Genomic DNA, 9,900 nt, shown 5'->3' with positions numbered 1-9,900 from the left:
TCTTTAAGGTGAGCAGAGCCGAATGACCGGATCGCCAAAAAGAGCCGAACTTCCCACACTACTAGGGCAGGCCCACACTACTAGGGCAGGCTCACACGCAGTTATTACTAAACTACCACTGCGCCTGCGCACAAATCGGCACAGCCATGGGCGGAGACTGGGCGTGGTCTATGCACAGCCCGGAAATACATTACCACGTGCATACACTGCTTGTAATGACACTAGGGCAGGCTCAGGCTCACACGCAGTTGTTACTAAACTACCACTGCGCCTGCGCACAATTCGGCACACCCATGGGCGGAGACTGGGCGTGGCACGGCCCGGAAATACATTAACGAGTCAGTGGGTGGAGCTACAGAAAGGACGGACAGAGGCTGAGCTGCTGAAAAGCCAGTGACAGTCGCCTGTGCCGTATCTTCCAGCAGCAGTCATGCTATGCGCCAGGTGAGTGTCCCCTCACAGTGAGCTGTGCGCCAGCGCCTGACTGCACAGAGGTCGTGCGGGACATGGACGGCTCTGCCCTGCCTGTTGTGTAACAGTGAATGTGTCCCTGCGCCCCCTCGTGTTTACAGGAGTGCAGAGGACATTGGTGACAGGTGTGCACAGGGTTCAGCAGGGCGCCATAATGTGCTACACGCTGGCGATGATCCATTGCTGTGGTGGGGTGCAGGGATGACCAGTAGTGTGGTTGGGTCCCCACACCTAGTACCAAACATGCGACAGCCGTACTGTACGCTGTCACACATCTACAGATGGAACGATTATTAGCTTGGTGATGTCTCAGGTGTGCAGCTGTACACAGTAACCAGCCTCAGGGGCTGCTCTGCATGAGGCTTGTGCTTCCTGCACAGAATGCAGCTTGCTATGTGACCTGACACTAGGGCAGGCCAATTAACCCCTTCATGACCAAGCCTATTTTGACCTTAATGACCTGGCCATTTTTTGCAATTCTGACCAGTGTCCCTTTATGAGGTAATAACTCAGGAACGCTTCAACGGATCCTAGAGATTCTGAGATTGTTTTTTCGTGACATATTGGGCTTCATGTTAGTGGTAAATTTAGGTTGATAATTTTTGCGTTTATTTGTCAAAAAATCAGAAATTTGGTGAAAATTTAGAAAATTTAGCAATTTTCAAATTTTGAATTTTTATTCTGTTAAACCAAAGAGTTATGTGACACAAAATAGTTAATAAATAACATTTCTCATATGTCTACTTTACATCAGCACAATTTTGGAAACAAAATATTTTTTTGTTAGGAAGTTATAAGGGTTAAAAGTTGACCAGCGATTTCTCATTTTTACAATAAAATTTTCAAAACCACTTTTTTAGGGACCACCTCACATTTGAAGTCACTTTGAGGGGTCTATATGGCAGAAAATACCCAAAAGTTACACCATTCTAAAAACTGCACCCCTCAAGCTACTCAAAACTACATTCAAGAAGATTATTAACCCTTCAGGTGTTTCACAGGAACTAAAGCAATGTGGAAAGAAAAAATGGACTTTTTAATTTTTCCAACAAAAATTTTCTTTTAGCATCAATTTTTTTCATTTTCACATGGGCAACAGGATAAAATGGATCCTAAAATTTGTTGAGCAATTTCTCCTGAGAGCACAGATACCTCATATGTGGTCATAAACCACTGTTTGGGCGCACGGCATGGCCCGGAAGGCAAGGAGCACCATTTGACTTTTTGAATGGAAAATTAGCTCCAATCGTTATCGGACACCATGTCGCATTTGGAGAGCCCCTGTGCACCTAAACATTGGAGCTCCCCCACAAGTGACCCCATTTTGGAAACTAGACCCCCTAAGGAACTTATCTAGACGTATAGGGAGCACTTTGAACCCCCAAGTGCTTCACAAAAGTTTATAACACAGAGCAGTGAAAATAAAAAATATTTTTTTTTCCTCAAAAATTATTTTTAGCACACTATTTTTAATTTTCACAAGGCTAACAGGAGAAATTGGACCACAAATCTTGTTGTCCAGTTTGTCCTGAGTACGCTGGTACCCCGTATGTGGGGCGGAACCACTGTTTGGGCACACGGCAGGGCTCAGAAGGGAAGGAGCGCCATTTGACTTTTTGAAATGCAAATTACTTCCAATCGTTAGCGGACACCATGTTGTGTTTGGAGAGCCCCTGTGTGCCTAAACATTGGAGCTCCCCCACAAATGACCCCATTTTGGAAACTAGACCCCCTAAGGAACTTATCTAGATGAGTAGTGAGCACCTTGAACCCTCAAGTGCTTCACAAAAGTTTATGACGCAGAGCCGTGAAAATAAAAAAAAATTTTTTTCCCTCAAAAAATTATTTTTTAGTGCGCAATTTTTTATTTTCACAAGGTACCAGGATAAATTAGACCCCAAAATTTGTTGTCCAGTTTGTCCTGAGTACGCTGGTACCCCACATGTGGGGGGGAACCACTGTTTGGGCACACGTCGGGGCTCGGAAGGGAAGTAGTGACATTTTGAAATGCTGACTTTGATGGAATGGTCTGCGGGTGTCATGTTACATTTGCAGAGCCCCTGATGTACCTAAACTGTGGAACCCCCCCACAAGTGACCCCATTTTGGAGACTAGACCCCCCAAGGAACTTATCTAGATGTGTGGTGAGCACCTTGAACCCCAAAGCGCTTCACAGAAGTTTATATCGCAGAGCCGTGAAAATAAAAAATATTTTTTTTTCCACAAAAAAAAAAAAGATTTTTAGCCAGCAATTTTTTTTTTCACAGGGGTAGCAGGATAAATTGGCCCCAAAAGTTGTTGTCTAGTTTGTCCTGAGTACGCTGATACCTCATATGTGGGTGGGGACCACTGTTTGGGTACACGTCGGGGCTCGGAAGGGAAGTAGTGACATTATGAAATGCTGACTTTGATGGAATGGTCTGCGGGCATCATGTTACATTTGCAGAACCCCTGATGTACCTAAACTGTGGAACCCCCCACAAGTGACCCCATTTTGGAAACTAGACTGCCTAAGTAACTTATCTAGATGCCTGGTGAGCACTTTGGACCCCCAAGTGCTTCACAGAAGTTTGTAACGCAGAGACGTGAAAATTAAAAAAAAAAAAAATTTTTTTCCACAAAAATATTTTTTTAGCCCCCAATTTTTTATTTTCCCAAGGGTACCAGGAGAAATTAGACCCCCAAAGTTGTTGTGCAATTTTTCCTGAGTACGCTGATACCCCATATGTTGGGGTAAACCACTGTTTGGGCACACGTCGGGGCTTGGAAGGGAGGAAGCACCGTTTAACTTTTTGAACGCAAAATTGGCTGGAATCAATGGTTGCACCATGTCGCGTTTGGTGACCCCCTGATGTGCCAAAACAGTGGAAACCCCTCAATTCTAACTCCAGCCCTAACCCCAACACACCCCTAACCACAACCCTAAGTCCAAGCCTAACCCTAAGTCCAAGCCTAACCCTAAGTCCAAGCCTAACCCTAAGTCCAAGCCTAACCCTAAGTCCAAGCCTAACCCTAAGTCCAAGCCTAACCCTAAGTCCAAGCCTAACCCTAAGTCCAAGCCTAACCCTAAGTCCAAGCCTAACCCTAAGTCCAAGCCTAACCCTAAGTCCAAGCCTAACCCTAAGTCCAAGCCTAACCCTAAGTCCAAGCCTAACCCTAAGTCCAAGCCTAACCCTATTAGTTCTGCCTACCTATGGGGGTGATGATCGGGGGGTTTATTTACTTTTTCTTTCATTTTGATCACTGTGAGAGTGATCAAAATGAAAGAATGGAATCTGCAGCCGGCAGATTCGGGCGGGCGCACTGCGCATGCGCCCGCCATTTTCAAAGATGGCGGCGCCCATCATCCGGACCCGAGGGACACCGGGAGGGACAGGGGGACACCGGAGGTACCGGGGGGGTGAGGGGGGGATCGGAGGCTGGCGGGGAGCAGAGGGAATGGGAGGGGGGCAGATGATGACAGCGGTGGCAGATCGCCGCTGTCATTCAGTTGCGGGGGGGCGATCGCCGGTGTGGGGGGGTGGAATCGGTGTCTCCAGCCATGTCCGATGCTACAGCAGCGTCGGACATGGCTGGATTGTAATATTTCATCAATTTTCATTGATGAAATATTACTATCGCTCTAATTGGCTGTTTCACTTTTAACAGCCAATCAGAGCGATCGTAGCCACGTGGGGGCGAAGCCACGCCCCCTGTGGTGAATTACAAAGCCCCCTGTATCTGCGGGTCGGGTGACCTTTCAGTGACCCCGGTCACCCGACCCGCAGGGGGGCTTTGAAGTCATGACGCCACATAGGCGTCACTGGTCAGATTTGAACCAGGTTTCATGACGCCTATGTGGCGTCATTGGTCGTGAAGGGGTTAAAGGGATTATCTGTTACTTTAATATTGATGGGTGGGGGGGTGCGTCCGCTGCTGATTTAAGCGAAGTGCACACGTACCGGAACTCTCGCGGCAATTACCGCGAGAATTCCGGAATTCCAGTCCGCGGGAAAATCGCATTTTAAATTCCCGCGGAAAAACTAGCATTTTGCAAGCGTAATTAGCTTGCAGAATTGCTAGTGTTTTCCAAGCGATCTGTAGCATCGCTTGGAGAACTGATTGACAGGTTGGTCACACTCGTCAAACATATTGTTTGACGAGTGTGACCAACTTTTTACTACTGAGGCCACCTATGCAGCATCAGTAGTAAAATATAGAATGTAAAAAAAAAAAAATAAACGGTGTTATTCTCACCCTCCGACGTCCCGCGCATCCGTTCCCAGTAATCCTTTGCGAAAATGCCCGCGATGACGTCAGTTCTCGCGGGATCGCGACGTCTCGCGGTCATTCGCGATGACGTCGCACGAATGACCGCGAGACTTCGCGATCCCACGAGAACGGACGTCATCGCGAGCATTTTCGCAAAGGACTACTGGGACCGGAGCGTGGAGAGAGGCGGGAAGGCTGCGTGGGACGTCGGAGGGTGAGAATAACAATATTTTTTATTTTAAATTCTATTTTTTACAGGGATATGGTACCCAAAGCCCGGAGGACAGTCTCCTCTCCTCCGGACCGTGGGTACCATCCGCAATTGTTCTGCTTACTTTCCGCATGTTGTGCACAGCCACATGCGGAAAATAAGCGGAACAATGCATTCCTATGGGTGCGGGATCGCCGCGATTCCGCAAATTAATGAGCATGCTGCGGTTTTTACCGCAAAGCGATTCCACCGCGGTAAAAACCGCAGCATTAGCACAGCATTGCGGAATCCCATAGGAATGCATGGGATGCTTATTTTTCGCGGCAAAATCGCGAGGTTAAAACCGCCGCGGAAACGTGAAAAAAATGCAACGTGTGAACTCAGCCTTACTGTTCCCGGGCCCGGCGGCAGCCGGTTGTCCTCTGAACAGTAGAGCTCTGTCAGTGGTGTAGTGGCTGTGGCCAGGTACTGTACGTCAGGGACAAATCTATGGTCTGTGGCTGCTATCGTGCTGACAGTGCTGTACTGTTCTGCTTCACAAGTGAGCACATCTGGCCCTGGAAACAGCTGATCATCAGGTGGTGCAGGATGTATCCCCCCAAAATATCTGGTGTCTATCTATCCTAAAGATAGTGCACACATATGAAAGAACCAGAAAAACCCTTTAAATTGTATTGATTTGCCATGTGACTGCACCATAGTGTCTCTGCCCCAGCAGCAGTGTCTTAATCTTGTTAGGTGAGCAAATACTGCTGGAAGGGTAGAGGTGAGTTTGGGACCATCTACAAGGATCGGCCTATTCAAACGGTCCTGGGTGAGCTGCTATTTCCCTGCTGAGGCTCACGTCAGCGCATCGTGTTAGGATTCAGAAGCAAATTAGGTAACAGTGGAGTGCCGCCGCCCCCTCACCCCCTGGCAATTCAGAGGGAACTGATCGCTGCCACATCTGGCCGGGTCACTGCACCAGTCCAGTTGATTGACAGGATCCTCCCGATGCAATCACCTAAGAGACCTGTCGATCAGCTGGATCAGTGAGGGGTGGAGCTGGTCTCGAAACTAAGAAAAGAAAAAGAGTTCGGCACACCAGGCATTAAAAAACTGAAAAACCTTATTCAGCTTTCAAACCATATTTATAAATGCACAGAACCTCCTTCTCCTGGCTGTACACAATGGTTAGCATTGGGGAAAAAAAGAAAGGTGAGGTGACTGTCCATACATGTGCTGTGACTTCACTGGCACTTCCAGACACTTGTGTTTAAAGGGGTTGTCTGATCTAAGGCCGGTTTCACATTCGTGCTTTTGAGCGCAGCGCCGCCGCTAAGCCCCGCCCCCTGCCCCGCCTCCACCGGTATCTCCGCCTCCGGGCGCATGACGTTGCGTGCGTCCCCTATCTTCATTACAGAGGGCGCAGGCCGTGCGCAGTCTGCGTTTGGCAGCGCATGCATCCTTTTGACGGTGCGCCGAGCACAACCAAAATGCAACAGGTTGCGTTTGGCGCTGCTCGGCGCACCGTCAAAAGGACGCATGTGCCGCCAAACGCAGACTGCGCACGGCCTGCGCCCTCTGTGATGAAGATAGGGGACGCATGCAACGTCATGCGCCCGGAGGCGGAGATACCGGTGGAGGCGGGGCAGGGGGCGGGGCTTAGCGGCGGCCGTCGCTGCGCTCAAAAGCGCGAATGTGAAACCGGCCTAAAGCTGCTAGTCTGCAGTCACTGACAGCAGACTTGTGAATCCTCAGGTCACATGTGCTGTTAGGATCCTCCGTTGTCTAGAGCTGCGGGGGGGGGGGGGGGGGTGATTTTGGAACATGCATTCAGCGACGCCATACCTATCTGGTTGGGGCGTAGCCACAAGTGTACTGAGTGAGGCTGGACACCTGTAGTCAGCATGTGGCAAAGAGTATGCAAATCACTTACTTGCAGTCAGGTGATCGCCCGCTCCAAGCACCAGTCCTGGAGAATCCTCGTAGTGTTATCCATGTGAGAATTTACAAGTTTGCCCTCACATAGAGTAACTACAGACTTGTAGCTTTAGACCTGATGCCCCCCTCAAATGTCAGGGACATCTGTTATCCATTGGCTATTGTGATTATATCACACCACAGTATCCTGTTAAGGCCTCTTTCACACTTCAGTTATTTGCATCAGTTAAAATCCGCCAAAAAGGCAGACAAGCGGATCCGTTCTCCACTGATGAGAGAGAGAGAATTTTTTTGTCCGGCACCCAGACCGAATTTGGGGTTAATTCAGTGTCTGGAGGATCCGCCGGCCAAAAAAAAAATGTTGCAAGCTCCGTTTGGAAATCTTTGAGGATGTTGACGGACACTAACATTGTGGCGGATCCTCACAAAAACGGATGCAACGGACGGCAATCAGTCAGGATCCCCCAATAATGAAAGTCAATGGGGAAAAAAACGGATCCGCAAGGAAAAATGGTGGATCCGTTTTTTTTCAAAATTGGCGGATCTTGACTGTCAAAAACGGAAGTGTGAAAGAGGCCTTAGGTACCATTACACTACGCGATGCATCAGCGATCCCGACAACGATATGACCTGGTAAGGGTCGCTAGTAAGACGTCAACCAGACACATCTACTCAGCGACGCAGCAACAATCCAGCGATCCGTATAACGGCCTCGGCGGTCGTTGGGACCTTGTCACACAGCAGCTGTTCTGACGACTCCCGCCTGCGTCCCTGAGTTCTGCGTCACCAACAAGGTCGCTCATCGGCATCAAACACTGCGATGCATGCTGGCCAGCGGGACACCAGCGATCAAAAAATGGCCCAGGACATTCGAGCACGATCAGCGATATCCGGCGAGGTCGCTGTTGCGTCACAAAATCTGTGATGTTTCAGCGATCTCGCTATGTGAGACGGGGCCTTAAGAGAACCTGAGCGATTAAAGTCATCTACTGCACTATTCTAAACCCTTTTTGTGGCTTATACATATTGACCAGACGGAGGACAAAAGGACACTCTTTGGACCACTATCTGGCAATATAGGGCTATTTTTTTGCATGCTTTCCCAATATTCATCCTAAACATGTATGAAAACCTCAAGTGAACAGGGCCTAATATTTCTCAGTCTGGCTGCCATGTACAGAACACTACAGTATTAGAGTATACACATACAGTACAGTCTCTGGAAGCAGGAAGGGCCTTCACAAAACTCACAGAAGCCATAAGCAGGGATGTAACTGGAGGAGCACAGCACAAAATGGAGAGGACTGTAATGGGAGCTTTCTATTCTTGTATTGCCTGGCTCTGCTGACGATCAGTTTGTCATCCCTCTCTCTTTCTGTCCCGATAAGAGAGCCACAAGAGTTGCCTTGAGAGCCAAATTCATCCATAACAGTGTTGGGGGCCACTTCCAGAGGCTCCCGAATGGTGACATCTAGCTCCTGTCTCCCCCACAGAAGTGATGCCCATAGATTCATTAAAATGACTGTGAAAGCTTCCCACCAGAAACCATACTGAGGCTGCCTACGTGCTTGCATCCAGGGGTTCCCACTAGTGATGTGTGCTGACAGTGTGTCTTCGGCGTGCTCAAAAAAAATGTTCCGTGTCCCTGCGGCTGTTAGGCTGGTTTCACACTAGTGTTCGGCAGAGTTGGAGGGCTGTGTAGTTCCTCCGTAAAGCTGCACCCACTGCCGCACCTCTTCCTTCAGCTCTGCCTACGTCTGCATGCGGCCTGCGTGCCTATCTTTAACACTGGGTACGCAGGCCATGCGGATGCCTGCGCATGCGTTGTTTTGACACAGCGCTGACCTCAACAAAATGCAACGTGTTGCGTTCGGCGCAGCGTCAATACGACGCATACATTTGCATGGCCTATGTACCCAATGAAAGATACGTTTCGGTTCAAGTGGCGAACCTTTTTCAAGCCACTTCAACCAAAACGTTGCACTTATGAGCTAAATAAACAGCTCTCGTTTAACCCTGAAAAACCGATGTGCTGTTCCTGCTTTTTGGATTGTTTGCATCATAAAGGTTTGGTACATACCTTTTGGGAGCTTTGCACCTGAACTCTTTTTTATATCTTTGTGCTGCTTTGTTTCTTTTCTTCAATACAATGTTAAAGATGGGTACGGAGGAGGTGCGGCAGTGGGTGGGGCTTAACAGAGGAACTACGCAGCCCTCCGCAGCTTTGCCGAACGCTAGTATGAAACAAGCCTTAGACAGCCGCAACACATGCATTGTCTAACAGCCGCAGGGACTCAAACATATTTTTCGAAAACGCCAAAGACACTTGCTTCACACGAGCATGCTTGGATAGCGCATTATCCGAGAACGTTCACTCATCACTAGTTCCCGCCTTGCCATAATTTGATATTTTTGCATCAAGCACTCCCACGACGCTATCACATCCACCTTTAGGCACTGGAAGTATCATCATATGTCCAGCTTAGCACTTAAATGGAAACTGCCACCAGCTTTTTGCTCCCTCATTTGAGAGCAGCATGATGTAGGGGCAGAGACATGGGTTCCAATTATGTCACTTACTGTGCTGCTTGCTGCACTTTTGATTACATTTAGTTCTATCTGCTGCAGATCGACCTGTTCCCTACATCCTGAGCTCTGTATGACCCCGCCCATGCCACTGATTGGCAGCTTTCTGTGACAATGTACATGGGCAGAAAGCTTCCCATCAGTGGTGGTGGCGGAGCTCTAGAGAGCTCATGAATATGCTTGACTACCTGGCAGCTGGTTTTCTGGTCCTCTAGTGGTCTGCTGCTGATAAAAAAAAAAAAAAAAAAAAAAATATGATTTTAATAATCTTTATATAGCGCCAACATACTCCGCAGCGATTTACAGTTTAACAGTTTCAAAACACAAGTCATAAGTAACAACTTTAACAATAGAATAACTAAAGCAAAATAAGACGACTGCTCGTGAGAGCTTACAATCTACAATGAGGTGGGGGAGATACAAAGTACAGGTGTGTATTTACAATGATGGTCCAGCCA

At 48.3% G+C, this 9,900-nt stretch overlaps 1 protein-coding gene across 1 annotated transcript in view; it reads left to right on the top strand.

The window, feature by feature from the left end:
* Positions 1-287: 287 nt before the first annotated feature.
* LOC141049045 (superoxide dismutase [Mn], mitochondrial) overlaps positions 288-9,900 on the top strand; it is a 53,923-nt gene continuing 44,310 nt past the window's right edge. Inside the window, exon 1 of the mRNA XM_073545159.1 lies at positions 288-444. Coding sequence (XP_073401260.1) covers positions 431-444 — 14 coding nt within the window. The 5' untranslated portion in view covers positions 288-430. The remainder of the gene's footprint in view (positions 445-9,900) is intronic.

This window comes from Dendrobates tinctorius, unplaced genomic scaffold (genome assembly GCF_039654945.1).
Source record: "Dendrobates tinctorius isolate UK_male_01 unplaced genomic scaffold, ASM3965494v1 ptg000140l, whole genome shotgun sequence".
Classification (NCBI taxonomy): domain Eukaryota; kingdom Metazoa; phylum Chordata; class Amphibia; order Anura; family Dendrobatidae; genus Dendrobates; species Dendrobates tinctorius.
Note: the sequence above shows the minus strand (reverse complement) of the source record. Positions and strands in the feature narration are given on the sequence as shown.